The following is a 22,889-nucleotide window of genomic DNA, read 5'->3' as shown; positions in this document are numbered from 1 at the left end:
TATTGTCGTCAGAATAGCAAAATGAAATCACCCAGAAATAGTTAATATCAGACCTCCAATGACTGTAATTTCCAATGCCAAGATTGCAGGAAATAATGCCCAAGTAGCACAATGCACTAGGGGCCAAAAACAAGATATATGGAAAGCTCAGAATGCAGATATATCAGCACCACTTGTAGAGAGAAAAACCCACACTTAGAACAGATTTCTTGGACACCAAACATATAATAACCTACTCCAGTTTCAAGTGCAACTGAATAATGATTTCAACAGGAAACAATGTCCTCCTAACCACAGATATCACAGAAGTGGATGAAAATAATAAATTCCCTTCTTAGCCACAGTAGATACAGTAGAGAAGTAATGACAATTTTGCTATACTTCAGCAACAAACTTACAAAGACACCACTCAGAAATCAAACCCTTATGTCTCAGCAAGGGAATGAAAAATCAGACCTTCAGGAATGTCACAAGACAATAAGAAAATAAGATAATCAAATAAGGGGATGCTTTACTCATCAAATGGGCTCATATTCATAATCTCCAAATGGCACAAAGTTTCCCAAATGAACTTCACTTAAGAAGCTTCCCACACACAACATTAAAATATAATAAAGTATCATTACAAACTAATCTACTAATTGCTTTTGGCTCCAAAAATGACCTTTTCCACCATAACTTCAAATTCAGACACGTAAGGCCACTTTTTCTTGTCCCCATGATTAAAAATTTTCGTCTTGGTTCCAACGAGCTATGATACCGAGGTGACTAACCAACAACACCAACAAAAATAACAACTTCAGTATAATTAGATGAATAATAATAATAATTCACCCATCTTGCGAAAACCACTAAAGAAAATTTAGAATCGAAATCCGACAACACCAAAGTGATCCTAATGATGAAAGACAATGAATGAACCTGACAGGGTGACTTACTATAAATAGATGCTCCCTCCAAGATTCTTGGAGCTCAAAGCGGAAGCCCGAAATAAAAACAGAGAGCATCCTCCAACTCCTTTGACTCAACTAAGCTCATCATAACCAATCGATGATTCGATTGACTTACTATAAATAGTAAGTCCCTCAAACAGAGCCAAAACACACCATAGGCTATTGGAAAGCCTGTAAGCACACAACTAAGACCCTCAAATCCTACTGTCAGATCACGAGGGTCACAATGGTGAACTGACTTGGCCAACTGCAGGAACCTGATAAAAAAGGGGGGCATTACAGTCCTCCCTCCCTAGGATTGCTTGTCCCCAAGCAATCTTGGAGCAAAATGGACATCACAATCCACCTAGATCCCAAAGGTAGAACTACGTATTATCCCTACTATGTACAAGCAACTCCTGTAGCACCAATACCCAAATAATGGACATCAATATTAGAATCATCTGAAAACTGACTCGAGGTGCTGATGAAGGCAACAACCCATCGGAACTCAATGCAACTGTAATACTGACACTGTCCACACCTGAGTTCCCATCAAACTGATAATCACACCCAACTGCACTATGGAGATGGTAACAACCATAGGTACTTGAATCACTAACACCAACTCCAACCTCTGCCAAAATGTTCGAGCTGTGTAGACACTGCAAGCCATTGTCAATCCCATTTGCAAAATATGGTGCTAACCCATCCCGTAATGGATGATATGAAACTAGACCCAACCCACACTGACGTGAAACCAAGTCCTCTACTACTGGGTCAAAAGAAAAAATGATGAGCACTCCTCAAAATGTAATGCTGATAAAAACTCCCAATCTCTATCAAGGGATCATCATCATCAAACTGGGAATCAAACGATGGCTCCAATCTCTGACTTTGAACTATTGGTCAGGCAGGATCCTGGGCAACCCTCTCAGCAAACCCAACCTCAAAATCTCTGTGGGGAAGCATAGTAGGCAGAGTCTCTACAATCTTTTCCACCAACCTCTGAATAGCATGAGAGCCTCGGATGAGAGTACCCTCAGACACTATATGAATCCTCCCTCACATCTGAACTCTCCAATAGATACTCCATGAAGGAATCTGTGCAATAGAAATTATATGTGAAAGCATCAACTTTCTTCCCTGTGGCCCACAGCTGATCCCTCTGAAAATGTGTCACTGCCAACTATCCAATCCTATCAACTGTATGGGATGAAGAAATAGATTTGCTTCTGACAGAAGGAAGCAAATCAACATGAGAGCTTGACTCCACTAATACTCTTACTTCATCCGTACCAACTGCACCCATATCCGAAATGGATGTCTGCCACATCATCATGTCATGTCCCCTTTTTAGCGACACAATTCCTACAGTAGATTTGCCTATCATCGACTCCCATAGGTAAATGATTTTGGAGAGAGAGTCATCTCGCCTGAACATTGCATTTTGCTACATCAAGTAAATGGGGCCTACATGTTCTAATGATGAATTAAGATTGCACTTTTAATTTAATAAAGTTATTTAATTTGTTTTATTAAGTTATTTGATAATAAAAGTGCATTATAATAAGATATTATAAAAGACGATTCCGAAAGCTTCCAGTGACTTCTCAAAAAAGTGAATAAATAGAGGACAAGAGGCACCCGTTTGGACAAGCCATTTTGTGGATTCTACTTATCATATTGAAGCAATTTGTGGTCTTAGGTCTGCAAATTTCCGTTAGGTCTTTGGGAACGAAAACTCCTTTGGATCTGCATAACTAAGGAAGTGAGATATCTTCTGAAGGGTTGCTCATTGGAGATGGCGTCCAGCTATCTCATGGTGAATTAATTTGGACATTTTTTTAGGGATTCAAATTCGTAAGGAGTGAGGAGTTTATTCAGCACTAATAATTTCTAACAAATTCGAGCGCCTCTTCCAGTATATTTTTCGTCAAGGAGAAATTACCATTATTTCCCTGCATCCGGGAAAGCACCATCGCACAGGATTTACTGGAGTCGAATGGAGATTTGAAAACTCGGGGGTTAATAATCGCTACTGGAGCAGCGTTTCCCTTAAATAATAAATCAGGAACTATCTTCTAATGCTAGCGATTTTCTGCGAACCTCTTTCAGCATTCGTTTGGAGTTTAAAAGATTATAAAATAAATCGCAAAGCCGAAAGCCTTGGGTCTCATTAAAACGCGGGCGACAGTATTAACTACTCGCGGAGTGGGAGTGAAATCCACAATTCGATCAGCATCAAATTAAATCGGGTGATTTACCTGATGGCTAAGGACATTTCCAGGACTCAATCCGGTCAAACCAGATCAGTTTCGTCACAGAACTGAGGCAACCTGGCACAGGCCCGTATGACAGTCTGGGTTTAATGCATGCAGCAATCGGCATTCTTCAGTTGTGAAGAGGAGGCTCAGAAAATCTCTGAATCAGTTTCTCTTTCGCAGGCATATGATTACCAACAAAGGCGGCCATTCCAGGTTCTAGTTATTGCTTTAGTTATTTATGACTTTGTTACTCATTATCTTCAACTGGTTTGTAATTGGATTAGAAACTTGTAACAGATGCAATTTACAATAAGATTTTTCCCTGAATGTTATTAGTAACCATTGCATTTAATACATCCACCTTATCTGGTGAATTGTTTAAATTATTACATTTTATGTGCATGCCGAGTATTTCCATAGTACAGTATTGCTCTTTGGTGGCCATCGCAGTAAGGGTCATTACAGTGGTATTAGAGCAATATTCCTGCCATCCTGTTGGGTAGAACATCTTATGCAACCATATTCCAGATATTATATTCGCAGAAGAAAAATACTTAAGGGCAGAGATATGGGTGAAAGACAGTCACAGAGTCCACCTAGATTTCCCAGAGTTGATGACGATGAGACCAAAGAGTTTTACAGAATCATGACTACCGGACAGCAAGAAATAGCCCAGTCACTACAAGCTTTGACTACCATAATGGAGAGAGTTGTTCAGCCCAGGATTCAAGAACAAGGTAGAGGTACACCTGATCATGATAATAGAAGTGTGGCGGGCTCACAGGGTGCTCCTAGGCGCAGATCATGGACAGCAAATAGGCCTACTCGTCCCACCTTCCCAAGGGAGGAGGCTCAGGAGATAGGAGAAGACGATTTGCCGGATGATTTTCAGGATGATCTCAGAGCTGCTACTGCAGAATGGCAGGCATTACCACCACATGTGCGTGAACTATTGAACTTTGATCGCTATCTAAACCAAAGGAGAGAGCATATGAGGAGTAGCCGTCAGAATAGGAGGTCTAGAGGAGGTCATGATAGTGAGTTGCAGCGAGCTGCTAGCAAACTCACTTTACCATCTTTCGATGGTAGTGGTCAGATGACAGCACAGGCATGGATTCATAAGTTGGACACTTTCCTAGCATTAAGGCCTATATCTGAGATAGATGCCATCAGGTACGCCACCTTGCATTTGGAAGGCGCAGCTCATGATTGGTGGTCACATGGGATGGTTACTTTGCAGCACAATCAGGTGACATCCTACCAAGACTTTGTGGATAGATTGGTTGAGCATTTTGATAAGAAGGATCCAGAGATTTATTTTCACGACCTCGCACAGCTGAGACAGTCAGGCAATTTGGAGGTTTATATCAGTGAATTCCAGAGGTTGTCGGTTATAGTACAAGATGTGTCTGAGAGACGGTTGGTTATCTTATTCACAGAAGGATTGTCTGAACCCCTCAAGGGGTGGATTAAGGCATTTGATCCACTAACACTTCAGGAGGCTATGAGGAAAGCTCGGAGTACGGAGCTTACAGCACCTGCTAGCAGGTTCACTTCCAGAAGTACTACTTCTTTCAGAGACACTAAGAAGTCTGATAAGAATAAAGGGAAGAGCATTGATACCAAAGGAAAATCTACTATAACCCTGGATGCAAAAGCATTAAACGACTTGCGCAGGAAGAAACTATGCTTCTATTGCAAAGGCCCATATGACAGGGACCATGATTGTCCTTTGAGACTTAAGGGAAAGGCCAATAGAGTTATGTGGGCATATTACGAAGGGTTAGATTCCGACAGTACGGCAAATGAGGATGACCACAGTAGATCAGAATCTGAAGAAGAAACAGGAAATTCAGAGCAGAAGGAAGAAATTGAGTTACATTTACAGCAGGGGCGTTTGTCTAGTATTCAGCAAGAGGTATCTTTTAGGTTACGTGGTGTTTTAGCAGGACAGAAGGTGATCACATTGGTTGATACAGGTGCTACACACAACTTCATTGACGCACGTCTAGTTGAGCGCCGTGGAATTAAGACAAAGGAGTTTGAGGGTCTCCAAGTACAGGTTGTCGATGGATACACTCTTAAGTGTAATAGAATGGTTAGAGACATGCCCTTACGTCTGAATAATTATGAGTTTAAAGCAGAATACCATGTGGTCAATATGGGCGACTTGGATATCGTTTTGGGTATGACATGGTTACGTTTATTGGGTGAAGTCACTTTCCGCCTCAAGGACATGGAGATCAAGTTTGAGGTAGATGGGAAGCAACATGTGTTGAGAGCTATCAGGAATAGTGACATCCGAACCATTTCTCTCAGGCGATTGGAAAGATTGGTGAAGCATAATGATATTGAATGGGCAGCCATGTGTACTCTCATGCCCACAAAGGAGGAACAACAAAAGACAGAATATCATCCAGACATCCAGATATTGAGGGAAAAGTATAGTAAGGTATTCAGCGATATTCCACCTGGTACACCACCTGATAGAGGGATTGAGCACATCATCGAATTAGAAGAGGGTGCTAAACCAGTTATGATTACTCCATACAGGCATCCAAAGAGGCTCAAAGATGAAATAGAAAAAACCATCAAGGAGCTTCTCGCAATGGGACACATTAGACCCAGTAAGTCTCATTTTGCTTCTTCAGTAGTTTTGGTAAAGAAGAAAGATGGTTCTCTTCGGATGTGCATTGATTACAGAATGTTGAATAAGAAGACCATTAAAAATAGATATCCTATTCCACGGATTGATGAGCTAATAGATGAACTACATGGGACATGCTACTTTAGTAAGACAGACTTGAGATCCGGTTACCACCAGATTAGAGTCAGAGAACAAGACATAGAGAAGACTGCCTTCAGATGTCATTGTGGACACTTTGAGTTTGTAGTGATGCCATTCGGGTTGACCAATGCACCAACTACTTTCCAATCCACCATGAATAAGGTCTTCCATCATCAGCTGAGGAAGTTTGTGTTGGTTTTCTTTGATGATATATTGGTATACAGTCAAACATGGCATGAGCATATGGAGCATTTAGAGACAGTACTGAATACTTTGCAAGCAAAGTCCTTGTATGCCAAAGAGTCTAAATGTGATTTGGGCATGACCGAGTTATTATACTTAGGACATATTATCAGTAGAGAAGGAGTACAGATGGATCCTGATAAGATTCGTGCTATTGTGGAGTGGCCTATTCCTGAGAACCTGACCTAGCTGAGGGGATTTCTTGGTTTATGTGGCTTTTATCGCAGATTTTTTCGCGGATATTCGCGACATGCGGCTCCTGTGACAGATTTGCTCAAAAAAGGAGCTTTTGTTTGGACAGCAAAGGCACAGGCTTGTTTTGACAGATTTAAGGAGATCATGAGTTCATGCCCGGTACTAGCATTGCCCGATTTCTCAAAGACATGTGAACTTCAGTGTGACACCTCAGGAGATGGCATTGGGGTTGTTTTGTTGCAGGACAAACACCCTATTGCATATGAGAGCAGGAAACTCCGTGGGCCAGAAAGATCATTCAGCATTTACGATAAGGAGATGTTAGCTATCATGCACGCATTAGCTAAATTCAGGCAGTATCTAATAGGAGGTAAGTTTTGTATAAAAATTGACCACAACAGTTTGAGACATTTCCTTGGATAGAGAGATCTCAATGATAGACAGCAGAAATGGGTGAGTAAGCTGCAGGCATACGACTTTGATATATCATACGTTAAGGGCACTCAGAATGTTGTAGCAGACGCCTTGTCACGCAGGCCACATCTTAGTGCGATGGTTGAGATCTCTGAAGATTGGAAGCATTTGATTGTTGCAGAATACGCTAGAGACTCTTGGGCATCTGGGATAGTTGATGGGACAATTGTTGACACCAGGTATTCACTTGTGGATGACTTGATCATTTACAAGAACAGGATCTTTTTAGTCCCAGGATCGAAGGTGAAACGGTCTATTATGCGGGCTCTTCATGATTCACCCATAGCTGGTTATCCTGGGTACTTTAAAACATATAGACAGGTGCGGGAACGGTTTATATGGAAAGGACTCAAGAAGGATGTATTGCAGTATGTTCGTGAGTGTCCTGTTTGTCAACAGAATAAACAGGAGCGCACCTTCCCAACAGGATTCCTACAGCCACTTCCCATTCCTAAACAAAAGTGGGAATGCATATCCATGGATTTCATTGCAGGGTTGCCCAAGGCTCAGGGATGCGATTACATTTATGTGGTGGTTGATAGACTAACGAAATATGCTCACTTCTTTCCCATCACCACTACTTATACAGCAGTACAGGTAGCTAAGGTATTCTTCAGAGAGGTTTTCAGATTACATGGGATACCCCACAGTGTTGTCAGTGACAGGGATAGTAGATTCTTGAGTCATTTTTGGCGGGAGGTGTTCCGATTATGTGGCACTGAGCTCACCCCCAGTACTAGTTATCACCCGCAGACTGATGGACAGACGGAAATAGTGAACAAGTGGGTGGAAGGCTACTTGAGAAATTACGTGGCTGATCAACAGAAGGCATGGGTAAGATGGATTTACTTGTGTGAATATTGTTACAATACCACTTTTCACATGTCTCTTCAGATGACACCTTTCCGAGCGTTATATGGGTATGATGCACCGAGCTTCATTGACTTGCTGATGGTTGATGTTCAGGTTCCACGAGCTGGGGGTCTGATTCAAGAGAGTAAGGACATTATTAATGCTCTCCGAGATAACATAGCTCGGGCACAAAATCAATATAAGTAGTATGCAGATCAGAAGAGAACTGAGAGAAGCTTTGAGGTTGGTGACATGGTTTACCTCATGCTTCAGCCTTATCGGCAATCTACTCTCAAAAAGGGTGGGTCAGAAAAGCTTAAGCCTAGGTATTATGGGCCTTTCAGGATCACCAGGCGAATAGGGGAATTGGCTTATGAACTTGAGCTTCCCGCAGATAGCAAAGTGTACAATGTGTTCCATGTGTCACGTCTCAAAAAGGCGTTGGGACAGAATGTGGTACCCTCCACGGTGTTACCTCCCTTGGACGATGAAGGGAAATTGATCTTAGTACCGGAATTCATTTTGGAAACTAGGGAAAAGCAGCTCCGCAGAAGGGTGATCAGAGAATATTTGGTTAAATGGAGAGATCTACCAGTTGAAGATGCCACTTGGGAAAATGAAATAATTTTGCAGCATCCAGCTTTGAGATTGCTTGAGGGCAAGCAATTTCAGGAAGGGCGGACTGTCATGTCCCCTTTTTAGTGACACAATTCCTACAGTAGATTTGCCTATCATCGACTCTCGTAGGCAAATGATTTTGGAGAGAGAGTCATCTCGCCTGAAGATTGCATTTTGCTACATCCAGTAAATGGGGCCTACATGTTCTAATGATGAATTAAGATTGCACTTTTAATTTAATAAAGTTATTTAATTTGTTTTATTAAGTTATTTGATAATAAAAGTGCATTACAATAAGATATTATAAAAGACGATTTCGGAAGCTTCCAGTGACTTCTCAAAAAAGTGAATAAATAGAGGACAAGAGGAACCCGTTTGGACAAGCCATTTTGTGGATTCTACTTCTTATCATATTGAAGCAATTTGTGGTCTTAGGTCTGCAAATTTCCGTTAGGTCTTTGGGAACAAAAACTCCTTTGGATCTGCATAACTAAGTAAGTGATATATTTTCTGAATGGTTGCTCATTGGAGATGGCGTCCAGCTATCTCATGGTGAATTAATTTGGACATTTTTTTAGGGATTCAAATTCGTAAGGAGGAGTCAGGAGTTTATTCAGCACTAATAATTTCTAACAAATTCGAGCGCCTCTTCCAGTATATTTTTCGTCAAGGAGAAATTACCATTATTTCCCTGCATCCGGGAAAGCACCATCGCACAGGATTTACTGGAGTCGAATGGAGATTTGAAAACTCGGGGGTTAATAATCGCTACTGGAGCAGCATTTCCCTTAAATAATAAATCAGGAACTATCTTCTAATGCTAGCGATTTTCTGCGAACCTCTTTTAGCATTCGTTTGGAGTTTAAAAGATTATAAAATAAATCGCAAAGCCGAAAGCCTTGGGTCTCATTAAAACGCGGGCGGCAGTATTAACTACTCGCGGAGTGGGAGTGAAATCCACAATTCGATCAGCATCAAATTAAATCGGGTGATTTACCTGACGGCTAAGGACATTTCCAGGACTCAATCCGGTCAAACCAGATCAGTTTTGTCACAGAACTGAGGCAACCTGGCATAGGCCCGTATGACAGTCTGGGTTTAATGCATGCAGCAATCGGCATTCTTCAGTTGTGAAGAGGAGGCTCAGAAAATCTCTGAATCAGTTTCTCTTTCGCAGGCATATGATTATCAACAGAGGCAGCCATTCCAGGTTCTAGTTATTGCTTTAATTATATATGACTTTGTTACTCATTATCTTCAACTGGTTTGTAATTGGATTAGAAACTTGTAACAGATGCAATTTACAATAAGATTTTTCCCTGAATGTTATTAGTAACCATTGCATTTAATACATCCACCTTATCTGGTGAATTGTTTAAATTATTACATTTTATGTGCATGCCGAGTATTTCCATAGTACAGTATTGCTCTTTAGTGGCCATCGCAGTAAGGGTCATTACACATCACGTCCATCATATCCAACCGTAGAAGCAAACTCGCCACCAACCACAATATGCAAATGAACTAGATCTAGGGCTGGTGTGGTCTGAACATGCTCCAACTCCATAGTCACCTTATCCAATCATGATTTTGACTCCTGATGAGCCTACTGAATACATTGAAGAGAGTCCACAGTCACCTCAAGCTCTTGGGTGAACTCAACCACCTCCTCTTTCTCTAACAATGTCTCATAACAGGTGCTACCCCGCTCCGAAAGGTAATCCCTATCAACAACTAGCTGCAAATAGTTATGCTTCAAGATTCTGATAGCCTCTCGAAGCGCATGAACCTCTACTAGAGAAAAAGTACTATCATCATGCTCATGATACATAGGAGCACCCTAACCAAATGCAGCCAGCATTAGACAGATCGCATCATAATGCTTAAAAGCTGAAGAGATGTCACTTTCACTCACCTTCAACTGAATAGTCACATGATGCCTCTATAACCCCTGCCTGCTATGCAAGCTCTCTATCTCACTAACTAAACTATAAAAGGAAATGGAATCAGAACTGTTCACCACAAGATCGCTCATATGTGTGCTATCATCCTCGCACAATTCTGCATCCAAGATACAACTACCATATAACTCAACCAACTCCTCATCTAAAGAAATGGAAGCCCTCACAGTATCAATCTTCTTTCATGTGTTAGCTTCCACCTCAAACGTAAGATCCTGTACACATCAATCCTAGGACTCATCAAAAACCTCCTCGGAGTCATAACCCAATATCTGATAAGGGATATCATATCCAGTACAGCTCATAGCATCATCAGATGTGTCCATACCAACTACATCCACATCTCGCAACTTCGTTGTGACACTTATATCATCAACATCATAGTTGGGTGACTCCATACGTGCCTCGATCCCACCTAAGGAAGCAACTCCCTCCTATACTGGAGCAACACTATAGTAGCTGACATATAGGAGCAACTCCCTCCTCTGGTGAGTCTGAAAAGTCAATGGTAACTACATCATCAACTACCTCTGAACTAACCATAGCGACTACCTTGGGAGCATCAACTTGCTGAAGCTCAGCGCTGCTATCCATCATGGGCACATCCACATGCCTTGCGAAGCTAGTCCATCATCAATACTACGGATAGGACTAGTAAGTGTTGTACTAAATGAAGGAATATCAGCATCATGGACACTTGTTGGGGAAAACTCAAGCTTCCTTCCCTGCAACCTCGATGTCGACCTTCTAAAATTAGAAACCATATATCTAGCTGCCCTCTCAACTATCGCTGGATCCAACAAGCTCTCCGCCAGCCTTTGTTGATGAAGCTTAAGTTTCTCCATACTCTCCTACAAAGCATTCATTTTTATGCTAACTTCCTCATTACTCCATCGATTTCTAGAACTATCAATCCTATGTCTGTCCATAGCTAGAAAAATTTAAAGTGTTGGTCACTCCGCAAACAGATCTGAAAATCTACAAAGTCAGCAATGAACAAAATAAAAACTGAGCCCAATTCGTACAGGCTGGTAAGAAACCGCTCTAATACCACTGTAAAGAGCCCAAGTTGGCTCTCAACTGAATCGGCAAAATACCGATGATAGTTTAAATAGTTAACTCACACTTCAATGCCAAGAAAGTATTTAAATGTCATGCCAAATATCTATGCAAAGAATAATAGTTAACTCACACTTCAATGCTGCAACTTATTCATTTAATATTCAGAGAAATTTACAATTAAAATAAGGAACCTGGCAGTGATTGATCCCAATTAAGATTCAGTGCCCAATAATAATGCAAATACACTGTTCTGCTGTAGCAATTACACCCACCCAAATCACAACTTTGGTCATCCCCAAATATGAAGCAGATTGGTGTTAAGTTCTGAAAACAATCAATGCCCACAAACAGCCTTCAAAGATCAAAAGCCTAACCCCAGTGACATGAGGAAAAAGGCATTTGGTAGCTAATTAATGTAGTGCCCAACAGCAGATGTCCTCAAACATATACATAGACAACAGTTGTCCAATAATGACGCCCAGTGTGCAACCAGCAAGAGCAAAGCCAAACTTGGGAACTCATGGGTTTTAACAGTAGGTCATATTGTCATCAGAATAGAAGAATGAAATCGCCCAGTAATAGTTATTAACAGACCTCCAATGGCTGTAATTTCCAACACTTAGATTGCAGGAAATAATGCCCAAGTAGCACAATGCCCTAGGGCCTAAATACAAGATGTATGGAGCGCTCAGAATGCAAATGTATCAGCACCAATTGTAGAGCGAAAACCCACACTTAGAACAGATTTCTTGGACACCAAACATATAATAACCCACTCCAGTTTCAAGTGCAATTGAATAATGATTTCATCAGGAAACAATGTCCTCCTAACCACAGATATCACAGAATTGGATGACACTAATAAATTTCGTTCTCAGCCACAGTAGATACAGTAGAGAAGTAATGGCAATTTTGCTATACTTCAGCAGCAAACTTGCAAAGACACCACTCAGAAATCAGACCCTTATATCTCAGCAAGGGAATGAAAAATCAGACCTTCAGGAATGTCACAAGACAATAAGAAAATAAAATATTCAAATAAGCGGATGCTTTACTCATCAAATGGCCTCATATTTATAATCTCCAAATGGCACAAAGTTTCTCAAATGAACTTCACTTAAGAAGCTTCCCACACACAACATTAAAATATAATAAAGTCATTATAAATTAATTTATTAATTGCTTTTGGCTCTGAAAATGACCGTTTCCATCATAACTTCAAATTTAGACACGTAAGGCCACTTTTTCTTGTTCCCATGATTTAAAACTTTTCATTCCGGTTCCAACGAGCTATGATACTGAAGTGACCAACCAACAACACCAACAAAAATAGCAACCTCAGTGTAATTAGATAGATAATAATAACTCACCCGTCTTGCAAAAACCACTGAAGAAGCATCAGAATCGAAATCTGACAAAAGCAAAGTGATCCTGATGATGAAAGACGATGAATGTACCTGACGAGATGACTTACTATAAATAGACACTCCCTCCAAGATTCTTGGAGCCCAAACTGAAAGCCCAAAATAAAAACAGAGAGCATCCTCCAACTCCTCTGACTCAACTAAGCTCGTCATAACCAACAGATTGACTTACTATTTATAGTAAGTCTCTCAAACAAAGCCAAAACACACCATACATTGTTGGAAAGCCTACAAACACACAACTGAGATCCTCAAATCCCACTGTTAGCTCACAAGGGTCACGATGGTGAACTAACCTAGCCAACTGCAAGAACCTGCTAAAAATGGGGACATTACACTTTGGCAAATTAAGTGATCTTACTCTATTCTCATATTTAAAGGTTGTCTTGGATCTTTGCGATTAGGACAAGGACTCCCACATTCCAATTCCAAATTCCATTTCAAACATAGATTTCCAAGATAGTCATCACCTCAAGTTGTGCACGGGTTGAAGGGGAACCTTGACCTAGAGGCGGAATTCTTGAAAAAAATCCTCCCCAAACTTGAATTTTGTTATTAGGATTCAATCCTTAAAAAATTTCTTCAATCCAGATCTCAACCTAGGATTTCTTGACTCGATTCACCCATCCCCTGATAGTTATGGGACTAGGAAACCTAGCAAGAATATTTGCCAACCTAAGGACAACTAAACACAACGCTAAGCTACAAAGTGAAAAAAAGAAGGATTCCCCATTTGCAATGGGACATGTGTGTTTTCCTTGTACAACATAACAGGTTGGAGAATGAAAACCCTCTTGTGTTTTCCTTGTGACTCCACTAAGGTTCCCAATTGTGCTAAAAGATTGTAGCCATTCCAATATCAATCTGGTGATTGAATATTCTAATGATTTTGAAAACTTCATATTTTATAACAGATTTAGGTTTGTTTCAAAGTAGTTTACTTCATTGGACTTACAATAAATAATCTTTTAATATAGGTTTGTCTTAGTCGTACCACTTATGCTGTTATACTCTGATACATTAGTAGTCATACCAATATATGTCACTACATGTTGAAAATTACTCATAGACCACCATACATTTTGAGAGATTTAAGTTAATTCATAGTGGGGGTGTTGTACAAGTAAAAGGTGGCAAGTACTTTTGTAAGGAGAATTTTGTATTCATTGACTGCTGTACACTGCTAAGAAGAAGCCATAATATTTCAAGTGACTGGGTTTAATTTGTTAGTCGTTGTACTACAAGGACAAGGAAAGATGGAACAATTACTATTGCAAATGCAAAGTATTAATGTTCGTATGGATTGCAGCAATATTCCAACATAAGTCACAACTTCATTTGTTGCTGTACTTTTCTTAAGTGCCAAAATCAACACTTCCATATATCAATAATCTTGTAAGCAATCTGCAGTTTAGTGTGATTAATTGTCATTTAGAATACTTTGAATCTTGAGAATATCTACAGTATTGATATTGGTATTTCTGGGTTTCAAATAATGCTACTACTATACTATTTACTTTGAAGTATAATAATTTTTGTCTTGCATTTCATATTTATTTTTGTATTGCAAAAAAATGCATTTTACAGAAAAGTATAAAAAAGCAGAGGTCTCTTACAGCTAGAATACCTTCCTCTATGATGGAACATTTTTGCCTTGAATATGTAACAGAAATTTCCTTTTAGCTTTAGAAAAAAGGATATATCAGCCAAAGTGTTGTTTCAAGAAACTGATCATGAAAAGGATCGATGCTAACAATATGACATACATGTTATTTGAAGGCTAATGAAAAAGCACAATCCTATAGCCATGCATGCCAGGAGAACTTAAAAAATCAATTCCTTTCAGTCAAATGCACATTTACCATCCTAGTTTGTTTCCTTCTATACAGAGTCACTTCTCACAGTTTCCATCTTTTCTTTTCTCCTTTTCCAAATTTCTTTGTAGCATGCCAAGAAAGTGAGAGTTTAAACTTTTAGCCTGTCGTTGGATGGTTTATGCATACCTTCTCAGTTAGTTGCTTCATGGCAATCACAAGTTTTTCAAAAATTTGATCCTTGTATTTACTGTCACGCACTAGTATTCGTTGACCTGTTACTGGTGTAAAAGGCACAGAGCATTGTAGCTTTGGATAGTATGAGGAACCAAAGTTATAATAAGCATCAGCCCAAGAGTGATCAAATACAAATTCACCATATGAGTGGCTGTAAATTGCAAAACAGACAATAAAAAAAGGAGATATATTAGTCACATACAATTCAATTTGGAATAGGTATTAATTTGAAAGTGACGAATAAGTTTAGAGCCTATCTTTTTAAACAAAAATGAATAAAGTAATTGCCATGTATATACAGGATACCTTTTAATATACAGTGGAACAACACCTAGCAAAGCACCATCCTCATCTCTTGCTATGATGTGCTGAGGTAACCATCCTGTTTCCTGATCCAGAAGTTACACTGATAAGAATTCTCAATTTCAAATAAGGCACAAATATAATGACAAAATCATTAGCTGCACAAAGAATTTGCAATATATGTGTTGACTAAATACTCTAATTTTCTACATTTTAACTGCTTTTATTAATGTTTGGTAGCTTTTGTTGGATAACTCTTTGATATACATGGAATTATATATGAGATATAATTCTATGTGAGATATATATATATATATGACAATAATTTGATTATTGAATAGACATGTCTATTCAATAACCTATGCTCAATATAAATGAGAGGATGTTGCATATGGAAAACATATACCTCAAATAGGCAATGCCATTACATTTGCAGCAGATCCGAGAAACATCAACATGGTATCAGAGTAGATCATAGAAACGTGAATCAGAATCGGATCGGAATCGGCAAGGCCGAATCGAATCGTGAATCGGCAATGAATCGGCAATGAATCGGCGATGAATCGCAAATTTGAAAAAACCCTTTAAATTTAAAGATTTTAACAATTTAAAACTTATTTCATGCACCCTTTATTGAATATAACTTAAACACACTATAACATCATCAAATAGAAGTTAAAACTTAACATACATAAACATGGAACATAAAATCCATCACATACATAACTATGTTATCTAAAATGTAAATTGTAGGCTAGCTGAAGTAAATAGAAATCAAATGATCATAATGATTTAAATCATAGAATGTATGTAAGATGATCCATAAGACATCAAATCATAAATTTATGTAAGAATCTAAGATGAAGATCCATGAAAGTTTGAAACATATGTCTATCAATGATTCAGTATCAATATCTGTAAACAAAATATAAAAACAAGGCTCCAGCTCAAGCCTCAGGCTCATAGTCATCATCATCCTCAACATCATCCTCAAGCTCGGCTACAGCCTCAGCCTCAGCCTCTGAGTATCCAATCTGCCTAGTAGCAAGGCATCTAATGTAGGTCCTAGAGGACTGTCGAGCCATATCTCCCGCATATAAGATGGGCTCACGAATGTCGCTAGGGCCTGTGTCTGTGCGTGCACGTGTGCATCTACCAATGCCTGAAGAACGTGCTCTAGCTGCCTCAGCCTCTATATCCACCTGGTCAATCCACGCACGGTCTTCCTCAGTGAAGACTGGATCTACAACCTCTGTGAGCCACTCTGATTCTGGATCAATCTCCTCCAGAATGATCGGAGAGGAGTCAGTGCCCAAAATCTGTTTGATCCTAAGACGGAGGTTGTAATGAACGAAGACAAGATCATTCAACCTCTGCACTGTCAACCTATTTCTCCTCTTCGAGTGGATGTGCTCGAACATGGACCAACTACGCTCACATCCAGAAGCACTGCTTGGCTGACTCAGAATACAAATGGCAATTTTTTGAAGTTTTGGGGTTGTGGCCCCAAACATTTGCCACCATCTATCTGAAATAAGGGAAAATAAAAATAATTAGTCTCATTTACAAATTACAAATTACAAGTTAACTCTAAAATTACATAATCAACTTTAAGTTTAGAATCTAGATTCATGAACATTGAATATATTATTTAATTTTTACCTGGCAGTATTGTTTCCCGAGCATCTATGGCTACCCTGCTAGAGAAAAGTGGCCCTTCTTTATTATTGAACTTATCAAGCTCAATAATTGCAGCACTGCTATCCTCATCAATACTCAACCTCTGGATCACTGTATATAATCCGGTGAGAACCTCCTCATCCGCCTTGAAGTCAGGACGGAAACGAAATGCCGAATTCAAAAACTAAGTTGCTGCATGGATGGGTCTATGGAGCTGATTCTGCCATCTCCTATCAATGATGTCCCAAATAGGGGCATACTTCTCCTGCACTCCTGCATACTGAGCTCTAATGGCCTCCTTGGCCCTATCCATGCCCTCATATATGTAGCCCATAGAGGGCTTCTCCCCATCAGCAGTTCGTAGGAGAGATACAAGGGGCTCAGTGGCCTACATATAAAGTAAAACAAAAATTTGAGTCAAAACTTAAACATAGAATAATTCAATAATATAACTTAAGGTAAAACTAAATCATTAAACAATTAGCATAGTAAACTGTAAAATATTAAATGTTAAATTGCAATAAAATTACCTTAAGGATTTCTCTAGCAAGTTTCCAAAAACCATCATCATCAAATATGCAATCCACCACATCTATCCCTGCAGTGGTCGTAGCATAGAAAGATGAAATCCACTCCCGCCCAACAAACATGCTCCTCAAATCATCCCTTGATGTCAACAAGGACTGCAAGGTGATGAAATTCGAGGCAAACCTCGTGATCCCTGGACGAGCTAACTCTTTGTCTCCTGTGTACTTCCTCATTGTGCTAAGGACAAATGAATGATTATAAATAAACTTGCATATGTTTTTTGCCCTTTCCACACATGACTTGACCCACTCAAGTTTGCCAATTTCCTCCAACATGAGGTCAAGGCAGTGTGCTGCACAAGGGGACCAAAATATGGTGGGGTGCCTCTCCATCAAAAGTTTGCCTACAACAATTTTAAGATAATTAGAAATTCAAATTTCAAACATGTTAGAACTTAGGAAACTTAGAAATTCTAAGTTAGAATTAGAAAAAGTTCAAAATTCAAATAAATTTATTTTCAAAACTTAAAAAGTTAAAAGTTTACCTGCAGCAACATAACTTGCTGCATTATCCGTCACCACTTGCACCACATGTTGTTCCCCCACCTCTTGTCATGTCCCCAATTTTTCGAAGGCAGTCTGATTAATTAATTTGATTAACTTGGTTGTCCAAAATAATGAATATTTTATGAGGACGACTAATTAATCATTTTAATTAAATAAATAAGTGATATTAAGTTAATTACTTATAAAGTTATCAAATAAATAAATATTAAAAGGTAACTTTATATTTAATTAATTTAATAAAGTGACTTGGATTATAAAAATATTTAATAAAGTCACTTAAGAGATAAAATCAGAAATGTTCTAGAAGTCTCTGGAGAAGGTGGGAAGAAAAGAATAAATAGGCACCCCAGGGCTCCTTTCGAATTAGGCAGTTGTTTTATCTCTCTCTGTTCTCAGATTGTGATTCAATCACAGGTGCGTTGGGGAACCTAGGGTTTCTGCAATCGTCACAACTAACCATTGAGAATGAAAACTCTCAATTGGTGCGCAATTTTGAGGGTGTGAAATATCATCTGAATTATTGCAGATTGGAGGTGACATTCAGTCATTTCATTAGGGTAGAATCTGTGGCTCAAGGCCAAAAATTTCGGAGGATCATTCTGAGGGTTGATATTCAAAGATATAATTTATTCACAAGGTTTTACAAGATCAGTTGTCAAGAGGAGTCAGGCAACCTCTTCAGTAAAACGGATCGGGAATAGAAGACGAGTTCCCTTGACAACCTTCCAGCAGCATTTCATCTATTATTAGGGCCGAACCTGGACCGAAAGCAATCGCAGAGATCATTTATGGTGAAGCGCTTAGTCTGCATATACTTCAAGTTTGTCCATGACGTGATTCAGAAACTCAAACACAGCAGATGATCAAGAAAGTGGGATTTAATCTACCCGAGCCAGGCATCATTCTTCAGGGCTTTTTCATCATTGGAGGTAAAATTGAAAGGACGAAGAAATCACAAGTGCCGGAATCTCTTAGCAAAAGATTGGGGGAGGGACTTTCACGCGATTCAAGTTTGTTGTCCATACCAGCAAATCACCGTGGGATCACTAACAAAGGGCATTGTTGCGGGTGACTCCACACGGCGGCAACTATATCGCATAGGCATCAAAGGGCGGGAAACGTCATACATACAGTGGGTGAATAGGAGTATTGCTAGTAGAGTCATTGCTTGGGCGCCGTTGATATCCTCGCCGAATTGAACGGAGTTCGAGCATAATGGAGGGACGATTCATTCTCAGCCGACAATAGAAGAGTGACCAGTTACGGCGGAAACAACGAAGCTCAGAATTATATGCAAGCTTGGTTACCTAGAGTAAATCCTACAGCAGGCATATGTATAATCTTTCATCTCTTGTGAATTCCTAAGACCTTCCAGCGGACTCCCTAGCCGAGTATCCGCCAGCAGATATTAATATTCTGTCAACATTATCGACGGCAATCAGTATTGCGCAGGTTTTGAAACGGACCAACAGGACAAGTAGGTGCAATTTGCAAAAGATCAAAGAAGGCACGCAGAGGATATCGTACAGGTGGTAGCAAGGAGTTTACCCGGTGTTACTCTATTAGTAAGAGCTGAATGAAATATATATTGTCACTGTTATTTGTTTGTCTCTCCATAAGATTTCTTTGAACGTGTTTGCGTCACCATTATCACTGCATTTGTAATAACCATTAATTTGATGGATGATTTGAAACATTGCATTTGTGATCATTGTTCACCAAGTGTTTGACGAAATGTCTAACCCTTGAAGTTTTAAGTTTTTTTGGTGTTAAAGAAGCAATAATCCAATTGGGGTTATTTCAGTGGTATCAGAGCGGCATTCCTGCCATCCTGTTGGGTAGAAAATCTTTAATGCAACCATATTCAGATATTATTTTCAGGAGAACAACACTTAAGGGCAAAGATATGGGTGAGAGACACTTAAGGGCAGAGATATGGGTGAGAGACAATCACAGAGTTCTCCGAGACTCCCCAGAGCTGATGCAACCAGAGAATTTTACAGAAACATGACTACCGAACAACATGGAATAGCTCAGTCACTACAGGATTTGACTACCTTAATGGAGATAGTTGTTCAAGATAGAGGTACACCAGATAATAGAAGTGCGGCAAGCTCACAAGGTGCTCCTAGGCGCAAATCATGGACAGCAAATAGGCCTACTCGTCCCACCTTTCTACAAGAGGAGGGCTATTCAGACGTTCAAGATGAACTCAGGAAAATAAAGCATAACATGTCTGAACTGCTGGTTAAGCACCGCCGTACAAATGACAAGCTGTCTGACCCAGCTAAGGTGAATAAGTCAACTGGATTTCAATTTGGCAAATCTTCTCGCAAAGCACTGATTGATTTAGTGGGAGATATTACTAAGAGCCTTAATGAAGAATTCGAGAAACAAATTTGCAACCGGTCAGAGGTTTCAATTCAGCCACAAGTGGTAAAAGATATTACACTAATGGATAGTAACTGTCAACTTGGTACTCAAGTTGAGACAGTTGTATACAAGCTGCCAAAGGGTGATGTTTCAGGTACTCAGGTTGGTTCGGTTCCAACTAGCAGAGACTACAGTGTAGAGGGTTCAGATGATGATGAGGATGTTGATAGTAAGATACCTGGTGGAGATGAGCAAACATTGAGCATTCATGACTTTGCTGAGAGAGAGTACCAGGCACAGATCGATGCTTCGTCACATAAGGTTGAGGCTGGTTGTACTTCACATGATGTATCCAACCAGCTAAAGGTGAGCGAAGATAGTATTGTGGTTTCTTTATCTCATCATGACAGGATGCGGGATATGATAGAAGAGCACATCCAGATGATTTAGTTACAAGGAAGACATAAGGGAGTTCAGGCAAAGTCTTCTTGCTTTGACTTACAGGCGATTAGAGAAGGGATGGGAACGATGAAGTTGAGTTATTTACATCTTCTATCAGATCGTGACCATCTTCTTAGCCTTGTTGGAGACTATTCAGATGCCTTGAGGAGGAAGGAGGAGAAAGTTGTCAAGCTTTCTCGCGAGCTTGAGGGCACTCGAGCAACTTTGGCTTTACAGGACTGGGAGAGACATGGGAATGAGCATGGCATGGAGCTAAGCCTAGTTTCATCTAGCACGTCTGACATTCAGTTTTCTGCAGTAGGCGGTTCATATGTGGTTGCTGATAATGATACGAGTTCATCTTGCATTCACATCCAAGATACAAGGACAATGTCAGACAAATATGAGGAGTTAGCTGGTATTGGTCACATTATTCAGGTAAGGAGTTTGCTTGAGTTACCTGCTGTTTCTTGCTTACGAATATGGACTCAAGAATGTTTCAGCAGCATTTGGGATTCAATTGACTGGAGAATACTTTATGGTAGCAATGATTGTTTGGGTGCTATCATGGATTTGATCAGCAAAATACACGGTGTCGTCTTTCCTTGTGCCAGCAGCTTGTCCGATGTTGGTATTGGTTTTTATACACCGGTGTTGGGCTTAGTTCATATTGTCAGACGACCATTTTTGCTGAAAGGTGTTGAAGATTTTTCATATTTGGCAGTATGTACAGATGAGTCCCAGGATCATATTAGCCTTGATGACATCCAGGAGGATGAAGTGGATAATTTTAAAGATCTAGCTTCCTTGACAACTTCTTTGGGTACAGAGGAGTTAGACAGCAGTACTACAGATTTTGACACTCCGGATGTTGATATGGACCTTGGAGACGATTCGCGAGATATGGATGATAATATTTTAGAGACTAGTAATCTTGAGGATACTCCGTTAGACAGTGCATCAGAAGAGGTTTGTAGGAGACAGTTTAGCCAGAGCCATCATGTGATTAGCCAGCTGAAAGTTAGTGAGCGAGACATTGCTATCGCTTGTGAGCACTTTGATACTGCTCGTCAATTGTTGGCTATTACTGGTTGGGGTACTTCTATGACAGATGAGTCCAGCGGTGGTTACTTTTCTTTGGCAGAGATTCATGCCTTGCGTGAAGCTGTTCGGATTTTGAAGCAGGATTACTTACGATTGGTAGCCGACCGTGATCACCTGGTTGAGTGGGGAAGTACAGCTTATGAGGCACTCCTGGATCGTGAAGAGGAGGTGAATGAGCTTTCCCAAGAGCTCATAGCAACTACTGAGGCTTTAGGGGACACACAGCGAGATCTACAGGAGTCGCAGTTTCAGTTAAGGGAGGTGACTGTGGAGTTGGAGCTTTTGCGGTCAAAACCAGCCCCAGACCCAGTTCATTTGACTATTGAGGTGGATGGTGGTGAGTACACTCCTGCAGTTGCTACTGAGGAGCATGTTGTTGGGGCTGACACACATGTCCAGGATTTGGAAGTAGCTGGTCCTAATGAGTTTGGGATACCAATAGAGTCAAGTCCCCAGATTGATCCTTCTCCGATAGATGACAGTGTGGTACAGTTGGGTATGCCACCTACACAGGAGGATCAGTTGTGGTGTGTAGGGGAGTATGTTGATGCTTCCTCGTATAATTTTTATTGCACTGAACCGTTCATGGAGTATTTGCTGGATGGTGCACATATTTGTCTGGACTCACATAAGGTGACAGAAGGTGTTCTCATCCAAGATACTAGTATTATTTGCAGATTGGTTGAGAAGATTATAGTGGTCCTCTCTACTATGCTACTTCACGGGGATCTCGAGGAAGGGTTTGTTGAGCAGAATGCACGGGATCCTATCCAGCCTACAGTCACTCGGAGTCGGGGATTGGAGCCAACTGTTGATTCCCAGTTCAGTGATGATGAGCCAGCAGCAGAGTTTGGAGGTTCTTATCGGCATTATACGGTAGGGTACTCTCATCATTTTTCTTTTGACCTAGAGATAGAAGATTTGATTTCACGCAGGTATAGATCAGCTCCAGTTTTTGACCATCCATTATGGGATGGATTGGCACCATTTTTTGAAATTAGAATTGGTAGTTGCAAGTTACACAACC

The 22,889-nt window shown here is 40.1% G+C and overlaps 2 protein-coding genes across 3 annotated transcripts in view; both read right to left on the bottom strand.

Annotated features, from left to right (window-relative positions):
- LOC149570358 (acyl-CoA) overlaps nt 1-22,889 on the bottom strand; it is a 428,133-nt gene that overhangs the window by 318,804 nt on the left and 86,440 nt on the right. For both annotated transcript variants that reach the window (XM_089823003.1, XM_089823004.1), the window contains exons 4-5: nt 15,174-15,256; nt 14,820-15,018 (exon numbers count right to left, since the gene is read on the bottom strand). In XM_089823003.1, the coding sequence (XP_089679129.1) occupies nt 14,820-15,018; nt 15,174-15,256 (282 nt within the window). The remainder of the gene's footprint in view (nt 1-14,819; nt 15,019-15,173; nt 15,257-22,889) is intronic.
- Nucleotides 15,935-18,730, bottom strand: LOC149570362 (uncharacterized). The gene is made up of 4 exons (XM_089823439.1): nt 18,667-18,730; nt 17,923-17,985; nt 17,381-17,781; nt 15,935-17,238 (listed from the first exon to the last, which is right to left on the bottom strand). Exons 1-4 carry the CDS (start codon nt 18,728-18,730, stop codon nt 17,035-17,037), a joined length of 732 nt encoding a protein of 243 aa, XP_089679565.1. The 3' UTR covers nt 15,935-17,034.

The sequence above is a fragment of the Cupressus sempervirens genome, chromosome 3 (assembly GCF_028749045.1).
Source record: "Cupressus sempervirens isolate cs-2001-9-10 chromosome 3, ASM2874904v1, whole genome shotgun sequence".
Taxonomy (NCBI): Eukaryota; Viridiplantae; Streptophyta; class Pinopsida; order Cupressales; family Cupressaceae; genus Cupressus; species Cupressus sempervirens.
Note: the sequence above shows the minus strand (reverse complement) of the source record. Positions and strands in the feature narration are given on the sequence as shown.